General features: G+C 40.5%; 1 protein-coding gene across 1 annotated transcript in view; it reads right to left on the reverse strand.

Moving 5' to 3' along the window:
- Nucleotides 1–528: 528 nt before the first annotated feature.
- Nucleotides 529–26,067, reverse strand: part of OPRM1 (opioid receptor mu 1) — a 57,195-nt gene continuing 31,656 nt past the window's right edge. Inside the window, exon 4 of the mRNA XM_036886771.2 lies at nt 529–7,200. Coding sequence (XP_036742666.2) covers nt 7,162–7,200 — 39 coding nt within the window. The 3' untranslated portion in view covers nt 529–7,161. The remainder of the gene's footprint in view (nt 7,201–26,067) is intronic.

Raw genomic sequence — 26,067 nt, forward strand, 5'->3', positions numbered from 1 at the left:
GCTCTGCCTGAAAGATAAAGTAGCCTTTTTCTTTACTGTGTCTTTAATTGCTCAGTTTTCAGCTGTCTCTAGGTAAGAAACAGGCCAGTCAGAGAACAGCCAGCATGATCAATTCAATGGTCTTCAGGATCAAGAAAACTGACCAGATTGATTCTCAGTTTCCTGCTGGAAGCTTCAGACTTGCTAGGAGCGACTGATACTTTAAAAGAGATAGTTATATTTTTATGTTCATATCCATGCTTATGAGTCAAGCTACATCCTGGTTTAAGTAACTTCAATGCGCTGTCTCTGTTCTTAGATTTCACTGGAATTTTATTGTAGTGAACATTACTTAAAATAAATGGATCACCAACTGTTATTGTGAATCGTACAACTTGGTTTATGAATTTGGTTATAAGATTTAGAGAAGGAAGGATTTCACAATAAAAGTGAAAAAAGAATCCAGGACTAACTCTCCCCAGCCCCTGCCACACACGTAAATGGATGGAGTTTGTTAAAATAAGCAAACAAAAATCATGGTGCAGTTGTTCATATGGTGGTTGTTTTTCCCCAAGCCATGTAGAAGTTATGTGATTGCTTCACAGGCAGCAAGGGGATTCTGAGAACACTTGCCAGGTTCCACTATTTGCAATACTGAGTTATAAATCCTGAAAATAACTTGCTATTATTTGACCCTAATTTATCAAGGAATCAGCTGGGTGGAAGCCTTTTGGTTTTCTCTCTTTCCTTGAGAAATAAGGGCACTGAATTTCCATAAAGAAAATGGGTTTTGAGTTAGTGCAACAGTGATGGGGAGCAGCTTTCTACTGAGTCTGTGCTGGGTGGGCCTGGGGGCAGATGAGAGCAAATTGTCTCACAGCCAAAGAGAGTAACAGGAAGGCCATGGTATTTTTCTGTTTTCTGAATGGATCCCCGCGGAGGCAGGAGCAGGCAATGGGAATCAGGTTCACCGCCTTCAGGGTTGCTGGAGAGCAAGCATCGGCTTATGGGTTTCTTGTGTTGTTAGTATATTAGAGATTGAATTCTGTCTGGTTCTAAAGCCAAAATGATGTAGAGAAAAGGGACATTTGGTGAAATGGGGAATGTCAGTGGCCCAACATGATGACAAGCCATGAGCAAAGATATGCCTCAATTTCCTGCTTTATTCTGGTGATGATGTCCTTCTACACTTGTCATTACAAAGGGAAACCCATTCAGCAGAGAAAATAGAGGAGCAAGCATCTGTGTGATGACCAATGTCCTTGGGAGAAGTAAAAAATCTTGAACAGCAACACAAATAAGCCAACAAAACTCCCCAACCAACCAACCAACCAACAAACCAACCAACCAACCAACCAACCAACAAGAAAGCTCAGAGTCAGTGGACAAGGAACTGGCTCTCTCAAATACCTGACTGACCAGTTTACCCAAATTCCTTTTATAAATGGGAACTATTCTCTTTTGGAAGTGTCTGTTAGTTAGACTCCTTAGAAAATAATGCCCACTGATTTCAGAGCATGTCTTGACTATGGCAAGAGAACAGTCATATGTCCCACTCTGCCAGGGAAACTATAGAAATTAATAATGCATCTCAATGTTATGAGTATTGTGGAAACTTCATGCAAGTTGCATTTTCTTATTTGGAGAAAGTAAGAACTCTAATACATCCCTCAAAAAAAGAGCGGGGTCCACAGATTTATCTCTGATTAGCAGTCCTTTGAGGGCTGAATTTATATACGTATCACATGCGTGTAACGAGGCCTTCCCAACTCAGAACTGGGATATCTGCAAGCCAGATCTAGCTAGGCACTTGCAGACTGGAAGCAGTGCCAACTAACCTTTAGGCTTGGTTATTTTGATGTCAAAGCAGTGTGGGGTGGTGAGATCATGGCCATAACCAGATATGGAATGTAAAATGTATCTCTGCACCCAGAACGCCGTCTCTGAGGTAACCAGAGAAAGGAGAGCCTGAAAGTCATATGGATTTTGCAAATATCGTACAGTGTTGAGGTACTTCTGCCCTCCTCAAAATGGCGAAAAATAATTGCTTGTCTTCTGAGTGATTTTTTCCGCTTCATCCTCTCCCTTAGATGGTGAAATCACAATGGTTAGGTCATGTAAATGTAATCTCCTCTCCTTTTTCTCTGATATTCATTAATTAAAGGTTTTATTATTCTTAAGTTAACGAAGCTCGCTCATGTTGTTCAGTGAGTGTGACTACCCTCGATTTTATTCAGACTCTCAGGAAAATTGCTGTCTCCTCAATTCCCTCCTTTTCTCTTCTTCTCTCCCTTGGTTTGAACCACATTTCCTCTTATTTCTGTTTGATATTTTGTAACCTGTCAAATTCTTTGAAATTTTTCTAACATCAGTGGGTAATGCTAATTAAATAGAACTTTTATATATTTAAAGCAAAACAACAGGAACTTCTTTTAAGAGACTTGAAAGTGAATGTGACAACCCGTTCTCAAGATTTAGGCTATTTCAAAAACCAAATTGCAAGTGTAAGAAGAAGGAAGCTGTAGGCAGTATTTACATCCAACTTTTCCTGGAAAATTTTTTTTGCTTAACATTCCTATCACAGACGTGACAATACTGAATGAATTTTCCTCACTGTCTTCAAAGGGGCCTCTGTGTTGCTCTCTGAAGCCATAAAACAAATATACATTTTTTTTCCTTATAGGCAAAGCATACATTGCTATGAATGTGACACTATTAGTTGAAACTTAAGCAGTAAACCTTTTTTGTTGTTTCAGTTGCTCGAGTTTAGATTTCATGCACACAACTGTGGGGTGAGAAGCAAGCTTCTTTGGTTCATGAGATAGCTCTGAATGACAACAAACCAGTGAAATGTGCAATCACTGAGATACAAAGGCAAAATCAGTTGCTGCAAAAATTGTGAGTCCCCTCTGCACCATGAGCTATATTTGATATAGCTTTCTCTCAAAGCTAATACTAAAGACACACCATTCAAAAAATATAAACATATCTATGCTTGCATTGAAAGATTGGGAGCTGTTGATTAATCAGGCAAGTTTTACACTAACATAGGACTGTTATGCATTGTTTCTACAAGGATGGAAGATTTCCTGAGACGTGGAACTATAAAACTATCCAGGGTTTTACACTCAAATGTGGATTTGGTAGGCCCTGTTTCTTATCTGATAGAATATAAAGAACCTTTACAACTTTAAATATATTGCTACTTTACAAAAACATCCAAGTGCTTTTTAAAGTTGATCTCTTTGTGTAAAGGGTGGTAATGCCAACTGTTTTCTCTGAGTGGCAGGGAAGCATGATGCCAAATATTAATTCTAATGGTAGAATGATAAAAATGAGTCATGTCACTCTCTCCTTCCTTTCTTTTTCTCCTCCTTCTCTTCCTTTCCTCCTATTGGTTGTACCTATTCTAAACTAATTTTTTTTCATATAAATACCTTTTGCATTGTCTCAGACTGAGTAGTATATTCTAGAAACATCTTATTCTATCACCATGGTTTTATTTTGTCCTAAGGCACATGGGGAACTCCTGTGGATGTGGACGAATCAGAGAATTAACTAAGTTTCTGGAGTTTGGGAGAGAAGGAAGGAGCTCATCAGCTCATCACTTGTGCCCCATAAAATCATGGGGATCTTTTTTTCTAGGTATGGAATCAGAGACATGATAACATTAGAGCTCTAAGCATTAATTTTCAGGTGGGTTGGCTGTTAAATGCAAACCTGAACTTCTCTCAAAGTGCAGAGGAAGCAGTAATTCTCCCAATGTCTTCTGTAACTTTGTAAAGTTTAAGTTCAATTCCAAGTGCAGATTTTAGTGTAATTCTCAGTTAATACAAGTTTACAGGAAATACAAAGGAGTTGCAAAAGTATATTACTAAATATGCATTAAATTTGTAATGGGAAGAACCCCAGAAAACAGACCTTTTTCTGAATATGTTCCCGGGGTCTAGAATGGTCTTTTAATATGTTTGAGTCAAGAGATACTCTCAAAGACAGATACATTCAATTTTAATGATTCCTAAGCTTTTAAAATTCCTTTAAAATGCATATGCAGGTATTCATGTTATTTGAAGAACCTGGATGTTACAGGATGCACCTTCAACCCACTTTCCATCTCAGTGTCAATAGTCCTTATGTTTGTAGCCTGAGTGCCTAGTACACAATAGAGTTGGTTTAATTAAATTGAACTTGACTCATCTGCTTTCTCCCTTAAGAAATGCTAGGGCATTACAAGACAAGAGTGTGAATATTTGTCATATACTATAGTACACTAAGCTTCTGGAATTTGGTTTTGCTTAATTTTGAACAGTTAAGAATGTACATATTCCCTTGCAGTTTTAGTATTTTGACCTCAGGGGAAAACAATGACAGGAGGTTGAAATTATTTCTAATTAAATTCAACTATCTCCTGGCTAGATGTCACCAAGTTAGACCCTTTAATTGACTTTGGGCCCTAAGATCCTAATGAGAATGGTCTTAAATATAATCTGGATGCCATATTCTGTGACTATGAATCCTGAAGCATCTCACTCAAGGAAAAATACAGTGGTTAGGCCAAGACACTAATGAAACCTCATGTTTATCCCCATCCCTTACCCTAGCCCAAACAAAGTGGCCCATGGGAAGAGTTTTATTGAGAATCTAGGCAAGAATCATGATGCTTCTACAATGGCAGTAAGGATTCCTAGTAAAGACACCATTTCCTGTTGGTGGATATTTCTATGAAGAGGACAGTGTTTCTGGCCATTTGGGCACAGCCATACTAGGGACATATGTGTGACCAGTAGAGAAGCTGAGATGCTGAGGCTGCCATGTCCTGCTCTTAGTTCACACCTACAGCCTGCATTTCTGGGTGCAAACCAGGAAGACACCCCAGAAGAGCAGGAAGGAGAAATGAGGATGAAATGAGAAGGAAAGAAAAAGCATTACATTTTTTTAATCTTCAGATTTCATAGGAAACTTTAGCCCATCTGACTGAGCCAGAGCTGTTACTTGTCTATTTGCCATGGGATTGCAGGGTGGTTTTAGCCAATTTTTGATTTAAAATGGTGTTGAATGAAAAATATTGAAAACACATTTCTTTATTATTTACTTCAGAATGTCTTAACTAAGAGTTAGTCATTAAGAAGAAATAATAATTGTTGAGAAACAGCCTTATGAGCAGAAAGCAAAACGGCATAATCTCTTGATAGAACTCATGTTATTATGGCCCATTAAAAACAAGTTTCCTCCCCAGTGACTTATATACACATATTTCATTTTCTCTTACTGTGTTTCAGTGGAATTATCCCTTTTACTTGTGGAAGCTCTAACAGTATATATATGTATATATATGAAATATATACACAAATGCATTTAATTAACATTCTAAACCTGTCTAAGGCCCTGGTTTTAATTACTTTGATTAGAATAAAATAAAAATATTGCATATCCATTCTGGGATATAATACTTGAGAAATGGAGATTACCAGAGGCAAATATAAGACTTCATCAAAGGAAACATTAAAACAATCTTAGCTTTTGTTTTTTCTCATCCAATGGATACATGTGTTGGGTACACATAACCATAGCCAATTGGATCTGAAACAGTAAACTCTGACCCATGACAGCTGTCTTCCTGAAACACTGCCTTTCCATGTCTGATGCATATCTGTGCCTTGTTAGATTGAAGAATGGATACAAATTTTTAAAGTTTGGTCTACTGGCCATTTGTAGACTGAGGAACATTCATGAGGGAAACTAGCACCCTGTTTTCTCCTTGAGGCTTCATAGATAACAACAATGGACTTCCTTCATTTAATGAATGCAGACAAAAGTTCAAAGTGGAAAACTTTTTGGCATGGTGCATCTGACTTGACTGTCTCCATAGATTAAATAAAATGGGTGATTGCCAAATCTCTACTGTCTTTCATACCAAGGAAAACCAGTCAAAGGGGAGAATTCTCTTAGAGAAACTACCTAGAAGACTGACATTTTACAAAGGAAACCTTGACATTTAGCAAAGATCAAAAAGGACCAACATATTGGTGATGACATTATATAAATACAATCTTCAGGAAAACACTCTTGGGTCATTGTTAATATTTCATGTCTAGATGACTACACAGGATTGAAAAGTAGATCACCCATTTTCATCTATGGTCATATGAATCTTTCTGTTTTGAGATTAAGCTTATTGGATCCATATTTTTAAAAGAGTTTAAACTGTACTGAAAATCAACAAAACATCTGTCATTTTATCACACTGATTCAAAAGGCATAAGTATTCTGAGCAGAGTTTACAAAAATGAACATAATATGCAAAGGGAGTGTGCAGAATGGAACAACTACTGGGAAGCGGAGAGTACATTTAATGCTTGACTTCCTGCATGGATTAAGGGATGAGCTCATTGACCTACTATTATCTTTTGTGAGTACTTACATGGGAGCAAGGTAATTGCACAGTTAAAACAGAGGAGAATGCACTGAAAGCCTAAGAATGGAAAATCTCCCATTATGACTCTCAGGAAGTACCTGCAAAGCATGAGAATCAGTCTTTCTGCAGCTGACATATCATTGTGCTTCATATTACTTTTCATGATAACCTCTTCTCTTGCAATTAGGGAACTAGGTAAGAGACATTCATTTAAAAAGTTCAAAACCAGGAAATAAAGATGGAGATGATGTCTTAATTAGAAGATACTTTAACATTAAAGGTAAAATATAGAGCAAAGTATTCCCTTACAGAGGACTCGAAAGTCTTGGGCTTTCCACGCAAAGTGCTTTGTTCAGAGGTAGCATTTACTTTACGTGTTACTATGGTGAATTTAATGACTGATGGTTTTTCTTTGATGCTGTCATAAATATTTGCTTGAAAACAAAATACTACATACAGTACAGTCATCTTCCACGATGACCTCAATTCACATACCACGTGTATTTGTCCCGTGGGGCATCTTCCTCGTGGTTACGTACATGAGCTGATTCATGAGTGTTCAAGTCCTTTCCTTCCCAGCACTTCCTTTAGTTTTGATGTTCCTCTGATATGCAGAGTGGAGTGGCCAGAGAGGAAAGCATTTTGATGACTTGGAAGCAGGTACTTTCCTAGGAAGCTAGAGCCTCCGTCACATCCTTGCGGTGACCTGCTTCCACATAAATGGTGGTTTCCCAACTCAGTGAGGGTCTGAATGGCATGAGACCCACTTAGGGCAATGGAGCAGTTTCTGCTTCCAGATTTTCTAGCTGAAAGAAGAGAAAGAGCAAAGACAGTGAGCCTTGCAGATGGGAGTGCTGCTCACATTTATTGCGGGCATCTTCTGTGTGTCAGGCTATATTGAGAGGCCTTCGTGTATGCTTTCCCTCAGAGTTTTTCCTAAATGTCAAGACATTAATTAATCTCTTGCATCATTGTTAATATGCTATTGCATTTGTATGCACTAATAAATAAGAACCATGCACTAGTCATCAAAGAGATATCATTGATGGCTTCCTTGAAAAAAATACATTTTAATCCAAATCCCTGATTCCCTCTGTCCTTGACTGTCTTCCTCCTTCTTTATCCTCAAATTATTCAGGACTTGATCAAAATTTCAAAAGAAAATCAATGCTTCTCTTTGCAGTACCTTTTATGTTATTTATTTTCAGATAAATAAGTCTTTATATTTTACCCAATTCTCAAAATGAATGGATGTTTTCCTGAAACAACTGACTGGAAGTACAGGGATTTTTCCACCCCCACCTTCATTGTAAAGCTAGCTAATATGTTAAGCAATAACATGACATTTGTTCATACACTTGTTTATAAAAATGTGGCTTGATACTTCCAAATAAGGGAGGAGAGTTGTGGAAATGAAACAAGTTTTGTAATTAACAAATAATCATAGCTGCCATGGTTATTATCATTTTTGGTAAGAAGAAAAGGGTGTTTGTGTAGTAAGTATGAAGGGATGAGAGATTTTTTCCTGTTAACTTTATGTTGGTAAATTGTAGACTTCAGGAAAAGTACAAGAATAAGAATGGTACAAAAAACACTATGTACCCTTCACCCAAAATTCACCCAGTATTAACATTTTTCCCATTTGTTTTACTATTTTATTAGTCTTTTCTTCCTCTCCTAAACACACACAGAAACACACGTACACATATACACGTTATCCGATTGAACCATTCGATACTAAATTGACCTTTAGTCCCTAAATATTTCAGTATGTATTTCTAAGAATAAGGAATAGAAAGGTCGTAGTCACCACTGGAAAAGGTAGTCCGCCATGGGCCCTGGGTGTTCCTGTGCATTTCTAACTGTGCCAGACTGTGAGGCTTGACTGTCCTCTGACTATAACAGCTGCTGCAGATACTCCCACAGGCAGTTAAGTAGGTCAGGGTAACCTCAGCATCGATCAGAGTGTGACTGCTTGTTTGGGGAGGTTTGTGTATTGTTTGCCCCAAAAAAGGCTGACACTTTAACTCTGGGGTCCTTAACTGTGACACAGCCCATTGTGTGTGTCACCACCATCTGGCCCTACTGCACTGCCCTGTGGGATTGCGGGGCAGGAGAGGCTCAGCCACGCGGCAGCTTTTCCTTTTTGCTGTGCGGTGATTACTGAGCTGTCTGAGTTTTCTATTTACTTTTGGCACCTACAGTGTTGTGGAAAGACAATCTGCTGCTTGCTCAGCCATCTCCCTTGGAGTCATGTTAATTCTTGCAATCTCCTGAGAGGGTGAAGTTCCCCTAAACTGAACAATGAGCAGGGTGTCAAGACAGACAAGACTTTTTGGAAGAGAAATGGCAAGGGCTCATGGACAAGCTTCCAGGATATGATAAAGTCCTTGGGAGCTGAGAGCAAATGTTCTAGCCCAAGTGGTACAGAGAGCCAGGGAGTGAGTGGCCCTCCCCATCCTACCTGTGGGTGAGCATGATTTGAGTCAATGTATGGAGGCTGCGTGGTGAGGGATAAAATCTAACCAGCTGCCCAAATGGTGCCTTGGTTGTTTGCTGCTTGCCTTCTTGGGGACTAGGGGCCTAGGAGAGCAATCTGGGCTCCACCAGAGAGAAAAGCACAATTAGAAACATCTAGAAGGCAATGGACCCTGTGCTGGCAGCTGTGCTGATCTAGGGCCATGAAATGCCTGGGATAAAGATAGCACTTCCAAAACCAGCCAGTTTCTGCAATACAAGTCAAAGGCTGGAGGGAAAATCCAACCCCTTCTAAACCATAAGGTAATGTGGATATATGGATTGAAACAGGCGATTGTAAAGCAAAGACTGATGGGATGATCACCAAAGCAATACAGTCCAGATATGAGGCCATGATGTACCCCAAGGAAGCAGTTGGTTGTTCATAGACATAAAACCTGTGCACCTATGCAGAACCGGCTTCCTTCGTGGAGACCAATATCCCTCTAATGGAAAAACTAGAAAGTCAGGTGGCTGCCTTTGAGCAAACTGCTCCTTCAGAGCCTCTGCTGTATGACCCATGTCTCCCCTAACCTGATTTGAAAGCCCTTAAGGATAAGGGGCACTGGGCTGAGGGAGCTATCTTCACTCCCAGGAGGAATCAGAAGCCTTAGCCCTAAGGAAGACACCAAGTGGGGATGGGAGAAAGGTGACCGTGGAAGTGAACTTAAACTTTCATGTCTCATTTTGCTCAAATGACTAATACGCTAGGTTCTCTTGAGAGGTGAGACCCACACATTCCATTAGTCAGATTTGAAACAGAGTAAAATGGAAAAGGAAGTGATGGTAACCCCAGGGTGGGGCTGTTTGGACCCTTGTTATGCAGCACTTCTGCTGCTCCTAAGGCTGAATGTGTAATTAATATCAGTAATTTGCATGCTTGTTCCCCGAATACTCATCATGTCGGAGGGAGTTGGTCCCAATCTAGAAGAGCCACTTGTGGGAAGTGACAGTGGCTTGTCTGCACAGATCACAACCCGGCTTCAGGTTCCCTTCCAGGTTTTATAAAAGAAACAGTTTAGGATGCCAAGAAAAGAAAAGGAAACCACAGCCATGATTAAGGATTTAAATGCAGCAGGACTTATAAAACATGCAGTATCTTAATACAGAAACTCTGTGTGGTCAGTGCAAAAAGCTACTAGGGTGTGCAGGCTTACGGAGGAGAATCATTAACAGAATTCAGCTGTTGCTCCCGCAGTCCTGGCTGTTCCAGACAGTATGGCTGCAATGAAGTCAGTTGTCCACGGTGGCATCTGGCATGCTCTCCTGGAAGATCAAGATCCTTCACCTGACTGAGCCTCAATTGCTGTGTGGCTGCAGCAATACTTGAATTTTTCTGCTACTTGCCACGAGTGGGTGGGTCAAAAACAGAACAAGTCTTACTCTTTTTTGCAAGTGACTTGGGCCTACTGCCTTGATGATACATTGATAACCCTGATAAAGTTAGTAGATGCTAACTCACATGAAGGCCCAGGAAGGCTTGTTAATTCTGATAAGATATAGGGACCAGCCACCCAAGTCAAAGTTTTGGGGGACTACACCTCCAAAGCAGATCTTAGAGACACTAAAGACTATGTTCTTTGTGCTATGGCTTCCTACTTCCAGAAAGGTAGTCTGACACTAAATTGTACTGCTCAGTTTTGGAGACAATATGCACCTTATCTCTGTAGGCACTGTGTTGAGTCTGCAAATGAATCATAAAATCTGCCAAATTTGGTGGGAGATCTAAGCAGCAGGTGGCACTGGAGACAGTGCAACCATCTGTCCCAGCCCCCTAGCCCTGGGGCACTTTGGAGCTACAGATTTCTGTAAGAGGAGGCAGTCTCCAAATACTGGCCCTGAAGTCTGGCAGAACCATCACAGGTCCACTGAGATAAGAAGCAACCATGACTGTCCAGCTGACCTCTGCTGAGTTTATCACCACAGTCTATGTGCTGTGGGATCAGAAAACTTGTGGGCTTGGTTGGCCCTGAGTTATTCTCACGGGGCCTGATGTTAGCAAAGGCAGCTCCTAAATGTGAAGCCCGTTGTACCTGAAGAAGCACATGGTGCAGTCTTGTCTCAAGCTCATCCTAATTCCTGACTCCTGAGTGATCTTGGGTTATGCCATGTACGGCTATCAAGGTAACAACTCCTTGGTGACTCTGCCCTTATGGGTTATCCAAATCAACATCTTGGTGATCCAGGTCAAGTTTATCAACAAATCCTGGCCTAGGGTAGCCTGTCCCCTTCAGTTATATGTTTGTATGTGGCAGATGTGCCACTGGATATCTCTTCACTGGGCATGGGGAGGAGCTGCTCTTTGGCTCATCTTTGTTCCCCAGCAATTATTGGCAATGACACCTTTGCTTAGATCCCCTTTCCTTAGTTAGTTCATAGGTAAAGAGGGCTGTCCAGCCTGCGGGATGCATGGGTTCCTGTTTTCATGCAGCAGCATGAGTATTGCCCCCTAACTTCAGAGTCCTCATTCTAGAGGCATGGCATGAACCTGTCCTTCCTTTAACTACCACAGCCAATGAGATGGAACAAGCCATAGGAGAGCAACAGGTCAGGCTAAATTCCCTGATTGTAAATAGATCATCAATTGACTTTGGACTACATTCTGATTGGTATAGTTGAATTAATTTGTTGTGTTTTAATTAATGCCAGCATTATGGTGGTACAATCCATGCAGATGATAGGAATGGAAGCTAAATAGTTATCTGAACTAAGACCTATTATCCCCTCTGGATTTATTCCTTGAATCTGAGATCGTGGGGATCAATACTACAGACTGATCTCAGCCTGTGGATGGGGTTCTGTGGATAATGTCCTAATTAAGTATTGACTGAAATAAATAGAACAGATTTGTTCCTAGCCCTTGTCAGTATGCCTATTCCAAAGCACTAATGGGATGGCATAATCATATGAAGATTTAGTTCAGCCAACAATGCATTGAGCTGATATGTGAAGCATTCCTAAACAGTCTTGCTGATGGAGTTAAACTGAAGGCCTAATTATCTTCCAGCTCAGTCATTTTTATAGTCACACAGTCAGTTAAGAACCTTTGCTGCTCGACTGCATGAAGACCTCGGCACGACTGCTTTATAAGTGCTTGTTCCTAGGACAGGCAGACTGGGTTGCTTACTGCTTACTACAAAAGGTGCTGAGCCCCTAGCTCTGGGCTTCTCAGCTGTGGTGTGATCCACTGTAGCACAGCAGCAGTCTGGGAACATGTTAAACCAGGGAACATAGGGGCAAGGTCCAATGAGTCCCAGTGTCTGTTTTTTGGCATGCAGAGTTGCGACAAACTGATCTGCTCTCTTGCTGAGTTACTTCCTTTGGAAACTTGTAACTAACTCCCCGCCATTCTCTTAAGACTGGGCTTCTTTCCTGACAGCAACCACAGTACTGCTATAAATTTCAGAAAATTTGTTGTTTGACAAAGATGCAATGTTTTAATCTACCATCAGTTTCCCAATTTTGTCAACAGCCTTTTAAGCTGTTATTTTTTTTCCAGGAAGTCAACTAGCAAATCCCCTTGGGCTATTTTTTAGCCTATTTTGAAAAGTAGAGTTTTGAGAAGCTTTTAAGTTCAAATTGAAGCTTATTTAAAGCATTTGTAATCTCTGTTCATCCAATGATTAGAGTGTGCTTGCTACCCCAGGAGGGAATTTAAGAGATTGTCTTTCCCAATTTCATCAATCTCTGGAAGGAAACAGACTTGAGAGGTGAAATGACATGCCCAAGAGTATTGGTTGAAGAAAGCTGGTTTAATGCTTTTGTTTTTGCTCTTTGCAGCCACTCTTTCCCAATTCCACTTTCTCTTCTCTTTTTGTGATGCTATCCAAGATTGCAGTTGAAGCCAACAAGAGACCTGGGTACTTTTGAAGCTGATCAGAGTTTTAGCCAGTAACAGGCTTCAAACTCATTCATTACAGAAGCCATAAAAACAGAGCCACATGAAAACTTTGAGAATTGATGGCTCATGGACAAAGCTCTCCATTTACCTAAATCCCTTCTTCCAGCTCTATTGCCAGAGTCAGACATATTAGGATCTGGAGTATAACAAGGGGTCAAACTTCAGTAAAGGAGAATTCAAGGAGAGGTGAACTAATCAGGTAATTCAGAGGTCCAGACCCCAATCTGCCATATGCTTCCTTCCTGCTTTTTTTTTTAAATTAATTAATGTATTTATTTTGTTGTCATTAATCTACAATTACATGAAGAATATTATGTTTACTAGGGTCCCCCCTTCACCAAATCTCCCCCACAAACCCCATTACAGTCACTGTCCATCAGTGTAGTAAGATGCTGTAGAACCACTACTTGTCTTCTCTGTGTTGCACAGCCCTCCCCGTGCCCCCCACATTATACATGCTAATCGTAATGCCCCCTTTCTTTTTCCCCATCCTTATCCCTCCCTTCCCTCCCTTTCTCCCCAGTCCCTCTCCCTTTGGTAACTGTTAGTTCATTCTTAGGTTCTATGATTCTGCTGCTGTTTTGTTCCTTCAGTCTTTCTTTGTTCTTATAGTCTTTGGGTTTGAGGTGAGTCTCTTGTAAGCAGCATAGAGATGGGTCTTGCTTTTTTATCCATTCTGTTATTCTGTGTCTTTTGATTGGTGCATTCAGCCCATTTACATTTAGGGTGATTATTGAAAGATATGTACTTGCCATTGCAGGCTTTAGATTTGTGGTTGCCAAAGGTTCAAGGTTAACTTCTTTAGTATCTTACTGTCTAACTTAACTCACTTATTGAGCTATTTTAAACACTGTCTGGTCATTCTTTATTTTTCTCCCTTCTTATTCCTCCTCCTCCATTCTTTATATGTTGGTTGTTTTATTCTGTGCTCTTTTGTGCTTCCTTTAACTGCTTTTGTGGGTAGTTGATTTTATTTTTTGCCTTAACTTAGTATTTGGTTGGTCTGCTTTCTTTGCTGTGATTTTATTTTCTCTGGTGACATCTATTTAGTTTTAGAAGTGCTCCCATCTAGAGCAGTCTCTCTAAAATACCCTGTAGAGGTGGTTTGTGGGAGGCAAATTCCCTCAACTTTTGCTTGTCTGGAAATTGTTTAATCCCTCCTTCATATTTAAGTGATAATCATGCTGGATACAGTATTCTTGGTTCAAGGCCCTTCTCTTTCATTGCATTAAGTATATCATGCCATTCTCTTCTGGCCTGTAAGGTTTCTGTTGAGAAGTCTGATGATAGCCTGATGGGTTTTCCTTTTTAGGTGACCTTTTTCCTCTCTCTAGCTGCCTTTAAAACTCTGTCCTTGTTCTTGATCTTTGCCATTTTAATTATTATGTGTCTTGGTGTTGTCCTCCTTGGATCCTTTCTGTTGGGAGTTCTGTACACTTCCATGGTCTGATTGATTATTTCCTCCCCCAGTTTGGGGAAGTTCTCAGCAATTATTTCTTCAAATACTCTTTCTATTCCCTTTTCTCTCTCTTCTTCTTCTGGTACCCCTATAATGCGGATATTGTTCCTTTTGGATTGGTCACACAGTTCTCTTAGTATTGTTTCATTCCTGGAGATCTCTCTCTCTGCATCAACTTCTATGTGTTCTTGTTCTCTGGTTTCTATTCCATCAATGGCCTCTTGCATCTTATCCATTCTGCTTATAAATCCTTCCAGAGTTTGTTTCACTTCCGTAATCTCCTTCCTGGCATCTGTAATCTTCCTCCGGACGTCTGTAATCTCCCTCCGGACTTCATCCCTTAGCTCTTGCATATTTATCTGTATCTCCATCAGCATGGTTATGAGCTTTGTTTTTAATTCTTTTTCAGGAAGACTGGTTAGGTCTATCTCCTTCTCATGGTTTGCCTCTGTGATCTTGGTCTGTATCAATTTCTTCTGCCTTTTTATGGTGATAGATATATTTGTGGGGAGCTGGCACATGTGTTGGGTAAGAGAAAGTCCCTTCTTGCCAGTTTATGGCCTTCCTCTCCTGGGAGAACAGCAGCCTTTAGTGGCTTGTGCTGGGCAGCTGCGTGCAGACGGGGCTTCTGATCTTGCCCGGCCGCTATGGAATTTATTTAGCTCCACAGTTGCTGTGGGCATGGCCGGCCTCAGGCTGCTGCCCCAATATGGCAGAGCTGCATCGGAGGGGGAACAGGCGGGAGGCTGTTTATCATGGTGAGGGGCCTCCAAGCTGCACTGTGGGGTTTCAGGCACCCAGAGCTCCCTGAGGTTTGCAGCTGCTGGGCTAAGTGTCCCAGGGCGCTTCCGTCCAGCTGTGGGGTCCCTGTTCCTTTAAGACTTTCAAAAAGCTTTTCTTTGTCCCGGGTGCGCTGGCTGCAGGGACCCTCTCACAGGTCTTACTGTCCTGTTTCCCTAGTGTCCAGCACACCATGTACGCACTGTGTGTCTGTGCTCTGGTGCGGATGGCTGGGGATGGGTGTTTAGCAGTCCTGGGCTCCCTCTCCCTCCCTGCTCTGACTCCTCTCCTCCTGCCGGGAGCTGGGGTGTGGGGCACTTGGGTCACGCCAGGCCGGGGCTTGTATCTTACCCCCTTCGCATGAGGTGCTGGGTTCTCTCAGGTGTAGATGTGGTCTGGCTGTTGTCCTGTGTCTTCTGGTCTCTCTTTTAGGATTAATTGTATTTGTTGTATTTTCAAAAATATAATTGGTTTTGGGAGGAGATTTCCACTGCTCTACTCATGCCACCATCTTGGTTCTCTTCCTTCCTGCTTTTAATATGGATTTATTTTGCACAATATAATAAATCTTTCTGAAATGAAAAGAGGTCTTTGGTGGTTACTTTTGCTGTTCCTTAGGAGAAGTGAGCCCCTGGAATCTGAATGAGGTTACCAGTCAAACCCAGAAACAAGCTCCAATTCATTGGCAGTCAAAAGAGGCTGAGGAAGTCCTACTTGTGAAGACACTCTAAGCAGCTGCTGGCATGGGCTGCCACGCTCACACAGCTGGTTATCAGCAGCCTCACACCACAACCCAGGTTCCCTGGCTTCCAATCTTGAGTTCTTCCACAAGAAAGATTGTAATTATTCAACCTTTGGTATGCTTCTCACAGTTGGGTGTAGATGGTTTCTGAAAGAAGCCTATTTTTCTCAAAGGTGTTTTATTCAAAACAAAAGAACATGTCAATTATAAGGTTTAGTCTTAGCAATGTGTAATTTAAATCAGTGAACATATCCCAAAGCTACATAGACATGTTTCTCCCTGTAGGATTGTAACCAGAAAGTGGCAAGCTTCAAAACAAAAGCAAAAGCCCAAACAAAACACAGCCTGCTCTTTTCTCAGAGATAAGAAGTTTTAGTATTGTGTTTGTATTTAGACCTCGTACTGTAAATGAGTGAGTATAAGAGATCAATGATCAATTTTAGAACCCTGGTAATACCTGGAAGTATGGGATGTTGCCATTTATTCTAGTAAAACACTGAATTTTGAATAGATTTGTGCTTAACTAGGGCATACAGTCTACAGTGGGCTTTTTGAAACTACTTGGTGAAACCATTCTGTGAAACATTACAAAGCACCCGTTCATAAACCAGGCCTGTGATAAGTTTCAGAACTTCAGCTTAAAAACAACCTGCAAAAATATATATAAAACTAAATGCAGCACACACACACACACACACACACACACACACACACACACACACACACACACACAGTAGGGCTTTTCAAAGCCTTTAAAATGCTAATACGTAGTATCAGTTCCATGACCAAAATAAGATACGCAATATTTCTGAGCATTTGTCTGAAAAGCTATTTTTTTCACGGACAACATATTAACATTTCTCTGTAGTAGTGTGCTGTAAGAACCTGTAAAACTTGCAAAAACAAAACACCTTGTTGAAGAGTCATTTGTTCTGATTACCTAAACATCAAATCTTAGCACCTGGAGTTATGCACCTTTCTCTTTCATGTAGCGAAATGCTGATTCTTGAACATTTGAGGCTTCCTGTGACAAGGAAATCCTTGTATCTCAAAGCCTCGAAAATTCTTGTTTAGTTGTATTGAAATCCATTTCCCCGTAGCTTCCACCCATTGGCTGTACTTAGTGGAGCTGTATTAGATAAGTCCAATTAACTATTCAAATTCCTTTAAGTAAATGAGAACTATCTCATCCTGTCTGATCTATTTCCTGGGTAATAATGCACAGTTCCTTGAACCATTTGTCATATTGAAGAGTTTTAACCCCTTTCACCTTCTTGGTTGCTCATCTCTGAACACAATCTAATTTGCTTTTTCTGTTTCTGAAGTGGGTGGTCTTGAAGAGACTAACATTTGTTTGGTTCTAGACACTAGACTTCTGTTTGATGTGATTATCTATAACTGCAGCAGTTGAGATGGCTTGTATCATGCTGTTGATCCATGAAATAAAATCTCTGTTTTTCATTTCTTTTTTGTGTGTGTGTGATGTTTTTTCATTTCTGCTGTCATTCACATTCTATGTTTCTAGAGCTGGATTTTTATACTAAAGTTTTTAACTACTACTTTAAAGTAGCAAATTTAAGGTTTAAAACTAATGACTGTAGTTTTAGTTTTTGTCTACTTTTCTTGTATGTTTGTTTCCCTTATCCTGTCATCTAGGTAATTCAGCACTCCTGCACTGATAGGAACACTTAAGAAGGGAGACAGTCGAAGTTCATAAATTTATTTCATTGTCCCATTATGTGCAGATCATAACTCAACATAGCATAATTTTACAGAATTAACAAAACCTTGTCAAATCTCTTGTTAAAAATACTATTGATTTTATAGTTATCTGATTTCTCTGTCCTCTGAGGAAATAGAATTTATTTTGCCATAATTAATTCTTAGAGAACTTACTTCCTAGAGGTTACTGCTTCCTTTTTTAAGTGTTCCCAAATGTATCTTAACAAACTGGTCTAGGTGCTAAAAGCAACCAGTGAAGAGCTAAATATTCTGGGTGGTTTTCAGTTGCTTCAAAGTTGTGATTGAAAGTGGATCTCTATCTCTTTCTCCTTGTTTTCTAGGACTCCTCCCCTGCTTGGCTTCTGAGGTTATGATTTGTGTTCCATTAATTGTGTTTCATTCACAAATTCTTTTAGTGTTTCCAGATCTACAGGAAATTTGACTTCATTCAGAGCCTCTCAGTGTTCTTTAACAATATCTTCACCTTTACTGGCCTTTAATTCTTTTTGAATGATGTTTCAGGCTAAGATCTTTTCGCTGAAAGAGAAGCTTAAAGTAAAATAAGGGCTGAAGAGTTGAACTTTCCTCTTGTCTTCCATTCATATTGAATCTTATTCTTTGCAACTGGTTAGCAGTGCAGAAGAAAGCTTTCTTTGGAGAAATCAGTGTGATGTTTCAGAGATTTAGACTGAAATCAGGACACCTGGGGTCTAGTTCTAACTCTCAGGCACTCCTTTAAGGCCATCACGACAAATTTAGACATTGACATTTTTTCATTAATTAAACAGTTGGTCAGGTTAGATTGGTGGTTTTCAATGGATTTTTTTGCCTCCAGGGGACATTTTGATTGTCACAACTGTAGGGTTGCAGTGGATGCCACTGACATCTATGGGATAGAGTAGAGGCCAGGGTGCTGCTAAATGCACAGTGGTGCACATCCCCCACAACTACCAATAATCTGACCCCAAATGTCACCACATCCAAGGTATAGAAGCCTTGGCTTAGACCAACCTTATAGTCCCTTTTGGCATCATTATCTCATTCCTTTTAAACTTTCTTTACAAGACCTGTAATTCAGTTTCTTGGGGAGAGGAGAAGGGAGGAGATGAGAAGAGTAAAGCCTCACTGGGTGGCTTAGAATGGCAATGCTGGCCAGTCACCTGGCAAAGTACATGTGCTATCATATATCAGGGCAGGAAAGAGGGAGGGAGAGAGAGAGAGGAAGGTGTGAGAACCACCTCACCAGTCTGTTTCCCATGAGACTCACATCTTAACCATTCCTAGATTTAGAATGTCCTCCTGAAGGAGCGTGTTGTCAGCCCTGCAGAGGCTGGATCTGCATGCACACCCCACTGCGTTCTTGAGAAAGCTTCTGCGAACAGGGCGAGAGTAGCCAGGGTGAGGCCGACAACGCCATTTACTCCCATCCCATTTCACCGCAGTTTTTACAAATAGGTGTTAAGTAACTTCGGGGGCAGTTTACCATGGTGCACTGGAGCATGTCCCTAAAGCTCCTGGGCAAGCCACCCCAAAGGGACGGCTGGGAGGGTCCGAGACACAATCCACCGCAGACCTTCTGGCCTTCCCCCAAGCCTTCCTTTAACTTTCTCACAAAGTCTTAGAGCAACAAGTGACATAGGGGGACATTCTGACTCCCAAAAGAGGGGTCCCTGATGTCCATGCTCCCCATTAATGGCTGAGGCAGGAAGAGTTGCTTATTTCTTAGCTGTTTGCTAAGCTTGTGCTCTTTCTGCCACATTCCTTTCTGCAAGCAGGTGGTGGTGGAAAGGAGAAGGGCAAGGAGGAGAGGCTGGTAAGGAAGAGACGGGGAGTGAAGCGGGTGGAGCCCATGAGAGGCGGTTAGGTTTCCCTTGGAAATCCCTAAGCAGAGAAGCTGCTGCAGCAATAGTTTGGCTTCAGGTTAATTGTTGGGTCAAAGTGGTGTATCTGCTTGTCAAAGCTTCCAGATCATTGCTTCGTTGCTTTGCCCTCCCTCCCTTCTTCCCTCCCTTCCTCCCTTCCTACCTACCTCGTTCCCTTCTTTCCCTCCCTTCCTCCCTTCCTAATAAATACCATGTTTTATAGACAAATGACTTGAATTACTTTTCACACATTCATTCTTGGACTGAGAGGGCCATTGTTTTACATTGTGATTAAACATTGATATTTATTAGATATTTGATAATTATATGGAGCTAATTTATCAGACTATTTATTTGCATGAGTTCCTAATAAATTCAGGTGTTGTAGAAAGAACACATGATTTATTTCCTTTGATTCACAAGTAATAAAGCAATAAACACTAAATTAAATTCATACTTATTTCTCCCCCAGGTATGGTCAGTGGGTTAATTTCTATGGGTAGTCATTCCTATAGCATCCATCACTGGCAATGTGGATAATCAAACATGTGGGCTCTTGAGAGTTGCAAGGATAATCTTTTGGATATGTATTATGAAAACCATTCATGTTTTGAGAAAGTACTATTAAAATTATTTCACACTCAAGATGAATCCTGTTTCTACCCTCCCCTTTCCTATACCATAGGTGATCTTATTGCAGTAAAGAGTAGAAGTCATAGACAACATGGTTCTGTTATTTCTTTTTATCATGAAAAGTTTCTATTCACTTTCCAAGGCCAGGAACTCTACTATTTCAGAAGAAAATTTCTGAGTGTGAAGGCAGAAGGCTAACAAAACTCATGATTCTAGGCTCTTGATTTCCATGGAAATAATTAGGAAACATTAAGATATACGTTACTTTAAAAACTTATAGTTCTCACAATGTCATTCCCAAAATAATTTTGCAATTCATAAAAGTGTAGCAATTTGCAAATATTTATTACAACCTACTGAAAGATAACACGAAGGTTCAATCTGAGAAGTTTTTAATGATAAATGTTTATGAAACAGCAATCACACTGTAATATTAGCCAAATAAATGACATCTCATTTTGTTAGATTTTTAAAGAAAAAAATATGTTACTATGTTTTATCAGTTAGTTAATTTAATTGAAGCAACAAGCACAGGAAAATGCTGCAGTAATTATATTAGTTAGTCCAATCTTTAAGATCCAATGTCTCTGAAAGATCAGTTAGGAAGAACTCTAGCAAATTCATGTATCAATACTCACTGTGTTTTTCTGTTACGCAGAATAATCTGGTTCAACCCACTTCTGTGCAGGTTGAGAAAACTAAGTTCTTGTAAAATAAGGGATTTTGCTCCATCACATGTTGGTCAGGCACAGCAGGACAACAGAAACATTCCCATGACACCCTGTCTGGGTGCCTTCAGGCACCACCCCCTCATCAAGCTGGCTTCTCTAGGATAAATGTAAGTGCACTAATGATCATAAAGGTCAACTTATGAAAGCTCTATGACATGAATGAAAATTTCTAACTTGCAGAAAAGCAACTCCTGCTGCTCCGAAAAAATCAATATCACCTTAATGATGGCAAAGAATTTAGTTCAAATAATTTGAACTTATATAAGGCTAACCCAAATCCTCATAATTTAACTTTTACTTCCCCATGCTAGCCTCTAATCAATTTGAATGTTTACCTTCACTCACACATACACAAATACACTATGAGTACATATAAACAAGCCGACATAAAGACCTATAGCTTTCATACTGTCAGTGTATAAATGCTAAAATTTAGAGCCACCACTGAGAAGAGTGAAAACCAGATTGGGGGTGCACTGGGGCACATTTGATTAAGATCCTGAGTTATACAATCAAATTCAACTAGATTCATTCCTCAGCCACTACTTTTTAACTATGAACTTGGCCAGGCTAATTCATTAAACACTGGTCTCCTTAACTGTAGAGTAGTGATAATAATCCACATGTTATATGATTTAATAAGGTGTCCTGAACACAAACTGGTTGATAAATGTTATTGTTAACACACTTAAGGCCTAATATTTTCTCAGATTAAACATACTTCCAGTAAAATAATATTTCTCCTACCAGATTATAGCCAAGTTATATAAACATGTGAAATTATTCTGCTATTTATGAAAGATATTATTTATTTTTAAACCTCGATACACTCTAGTGGCAACCATCCATAAAGAGAAACACTAATATCATGCGTGAACACACACACACACACACACACACACACACACACACACACACACACACATACACACACCCTTCACTGGAACCATTTTCTTTTTAAACCATAGAATTGAAAGAATTGCCATTTTGGTTAATTTCTCAAAATAAGCATTAAGGTGGTCAAGCTCTGTAATTTTTTTTAGCTATTCTCATTTGGGGCTTTTGTCATGGAATTGAAATGCTTTTCCTTTCACATTATCGCTGCACAGATGTCTTGTGAAGAAATCAAGATTCAGCTTTGGAGAGTCATGTGGTTCATTCTGAAAATTAGGCTTCTGCTTTTAGTTTTGCTGGAAATAACAGTTTTATAGTTATTACAAATACAAAATATCTCCTAATTTCTTAACATTTTACTTTGATAAAATGTCAAGAAAATACTTTAAGAATGATCACCAGAGGGTTTGGGAGTAAACTTGTATATGTTAATGAGGAGTTAGCAGGAGACACATAATGTTAGCTTTATCCCTGTTATATGTCCTGTAAAACATAACAGAAGTAGGTGTCAGATACAGATAGCTAGGTTAGAAAGTTAAGACTGGCCAACTATAACTACGTTATCTTGCTAAACACAACATTCATTTAGTGAAAAAATTATTCAACCAGCTTGCCTGACATGGTTACACAGTTAGACAAACCAGTCACTTTGGTAGTGTTCAGAAGTTACAGTTTAAATCAGAGTTTTCATTGGAATGTTTCACTCAAAATGCAGATCCTTAGACCCTATCTTGCCCCAGTGAACCAGAATTTCTTATTTCTCAGAGAAATTCCTCAGAACTTACACTTTTTGGAGCTCATAGTAAAGCTTGAGAACCTCTGGCTGAAACCATACAATAATATTTGAGTGCAAAGTGGTGTCATGTGGGAAAGCAGAGAAAAGCTTTGGATTAATATTAGAAGCCTAGATATTTGTTTGGGTTCTGTCTCTTACTGGTGGTTTGATCACTTAACCTCCCTGAGCATTTATTTTTTCATGTTTACTCAACAGGGTTGTTACAGGAAGCTGGTACATAGGAAAGTGCTTTCTAATCTGGATGCTGGGATACAAAGGTAAGATAGTATGATTATATGGTCATAGTTAATACAAGCTCTTTAAATAATATCCCAACTGATCTAATATAGTTGTTTCTTTTCCTAAATCATATTAAACATTTAAAAAATTACCTAGGAGTCAAAACATAAAATGCATTATAGAATGCAATTGGGGTGGAAACCAAGCCGTCCAGTCAGGCTGGAGAGGCCAACATCTCAGGTAGGAGTCGGACCTAAACTGATCTGAGAAAATGAGGGGCAGGAGGGTGGTGGTGATGTTCTGAAGTAAAGCAGAGTCCAGTAACAACAACAATAGAGAGGTATGTGTACAGAGAAATTAAATCGCATTGAGAGCAGATGAAAAATGAATGCCTGTGCCTGAGTCTACCTAATAAAGATCTGGCAACCATGAAGGCAACAAGCTGCACATAAATTGACATGGAGCACCACAGCTGGGGCAGCAGGCTGAGCCTGGAATGCACAAAAGAACATGAGATCATCTCCCCCCACCCCACCATTCTAGCCATCAGTAGCACTTGGCCTCCTCATCAGTAGCACTTATTAAAAATAGAATTAGAAAACAAGCACAAATGTAACTTCATTTTAAAGAAGTTTAACTTTTCATCAGAGGACTAAGCTGGAGAAAAAAATAAAGAACCTTCCTCTGAATATTTTCTAGTTATGGAAGGGTGAGCCTGAAATAATGTCAGAGCGTTACATAGTCATGTGGGTCCTCAATCAGTTGCATAAGAAAAGAGTCATTCCCACCACCGTTCATGACTCTTGAAATATCAAGAGCCCTTGGATCATTCATTCATTCAACAGATGTTTTTGGAGTACAGTTTAATGTACCAGACACTTGCTAGGTAAAACTGGAGGACCAGGAAGAAGCAAGGCAGATGTGGTTCCTGTCCTCCGGAAGCTACAGGGTGCCTATCTGAGGGTGCATATGGCTACTGTAGATGTGTAGGAAAAGTGGCCCTCCCACATCCGCACTCCTTTGCAATGTGACTGCAGATCCTTACATCAAGAGGTGGAGTCTGTTTTGCCAATCCTTGAATCTAGAACCTGTGACCACCAAGGGAGCAAGCCTGGGCTAAAATGTTGGAAGGTGAGGATCCGTCCAGGTAGACTAGCCATTCTTGCTGGGGTCATCCTAGATCAGCTATATCCCCTGAGAGCCCAGCTAAGACCAGAAGAACTGTCCAGCCCAACCCAGTCCAGATGACCGATCTATAGAACCACAAACTAAGTAAATGGTTGCTGTAAGCCACTGCATTTGGGATAACTTCTTATGCAGCAAAAGCTGACTGAATAGCCCTTAACTATGTAAGTATGATTCAAAGTTTATTTTGGGCATGGAATTTTCTCATATGCCTTATCACATTACCTTGATAACTGCCAACTCTTCACTTCACTTGGCGTCTTATGGACATGGTCTCAGTGTACAGTTGTCAGAATACAGACACCCTGGGAAGGTTTGATATTGGATTTCTGATCTGTAGAATATATAGTTGACTAATGTGCTTGAGATGTCACACACACACACACACACACACACACACACAAAATGTATTTCTTGGAGAAAATACAAAGACATGACACTAACATCTATAATGGTACAAACTTCAAATAAGCAGTTAAAAAGTTAATGCAAATCCAATGAACTTTGTTGCTTAACATGATGGCTTGTGATGTAAAAAAAAAAAAAAAGCCTGTTTTTCAGATTCTGAATCAGTACAACTAATCATCTATATTCTAAAGACACAGCCATAAAGTCTCTGATTTTTCCTTGAAATAATTTTATTATTTTGATATATTACTGAAACAATCACCAAGGCTTATGCATTGTTCAAATGTCTGTGAGACTACCTCGATTCTGACGATGACACATCACTGATTAGTGAAAGGCATGTTTGATTCATCTTAATTTTCAAACATGTCAGAGTGTCTTTTCCTCTTTTCCTGTCAGCTGCTCTTCTCTGTCCAGCCCTTCCAGCTGGGCATTTTGGGAAAGCAGCCAATTCCAGGGCTAATGTGTTTCTGCTGTTACCTGACACTGAGGCTGCTTCATAGAGGCAGCAATGAAGATAAGCCTTAATTGTATGTATTTTTAAAGCAAACCTTTTAGTTACTTAGAGTTTTCCCAATTAACTTCCTTTCGCCTCTCTCTGGTTTTGCAAGAACCGCACTAAGGTGAAAACGCTGGATTTGGATGGGAGTCGAGGGCAGGGTCTGGACAACTGAAGGACAATCATAGGAACTCAGAAGTACTCCACCAGACGGGATAGGAGCTGCATTTACAGCCAGGGCAGGATCCTGAGATCAGCCGCGATAAGAGGCCCTGGCAGCGGGCCAGGGCACACTTCCAGCAGCCACACCCGGACAGGAGACGGGAGGGAGGGCAGACGGGGAGGCCCTGAAGGACAACCAGCGCTAAATAACGGCTCTCACGGTGCTCCCTTGGAAGGGTTTTGCTCCAAGGCAAAATATTTTGACCTTAGTTTAGGACTGAGAGTTTTAAATTGTGTGCTTTAAGGTATCATCCCCAGTGAAGGACATCTATTTAAATCCCTACCCTCTTTAAGTTACTCCACAAGCCTTGGATGGCCACTGAGATGGGGAGCTGCTCAGTGCAAGGAACAGGGTTAGCCATCTTGATGTGGAAACAAAGTAGAGAAAAGAGGCAGAGTAGAAAAAAAAACACATTTGTCTCTGGCTTTTATTTCTGAAATGAAATTAGAAGTGAGACATAATCAGTTAATAATTTCCTTGTGGTGGGAAGTGAGTCTGCCAACATTACCTCATACTCCGTAGAGGGTGTGACTTCCTGGGATCATTTTAGCATCATTTAGTATCAGGGGAATGAGGATTAATGCCCCCCATGGCTGATTCATCGGGGCCACAGTATGTTAGTGCTGCGGGAAGTTAGAAGGGGTGAGTCTGGGCTGGGTGGTGGTAGTGGGGGAGGTGGCGACAGCGAGGTGGGGTGAGGGGAGGAGAAAGCAGACGAAGCTGCGGCACTCTGCCAGGGCCAGCCTCTCCCTCCTGCTCCTTGGCTACCTAGTCGTTTCCGCTGGAGGCATCTGGCCCCAGCGCCCTGCTGCCTGCCCTTGGGAACTATATTTAAGGCTCCAACTCAAGGATTTACTTCCCAGGAAGTTAGAGTTCTGTGTTGTAGAGACGGTGATGTATGGATGCTGGCACCGTTATTTGAAAATTTACTTGTCTAAATTAATCCTGATAATTAAGTGGTATGTTTGATTTCCTTCATAAATCAGATTCCAAATCTTGCAAACCACGGGATTAGCAAGGTAATATAAACAGAATTTTCTCTTCCCTCTGTTTTAATTTGTCACGTGATGATAATGCTGCTTGTAAATCTGGAATCTTCCCT

The sequence above is a fragment of the Manis pentadactyla genome, chromosome 12 (genome assembly GCF_030020395.1).
Source record: "Manis pentadactyla isolate mManPen7 chromosome 12, mManPen7.hap1, whole genome shotgun sequence".
In the NCBI taxonomy this organism is placed as follows: domain Eukaryota; kingdom Metazoa; phylum Chordata; class Mammalia; order Pholidota; family Manidae; genus Manis; species Manis pentadactyla.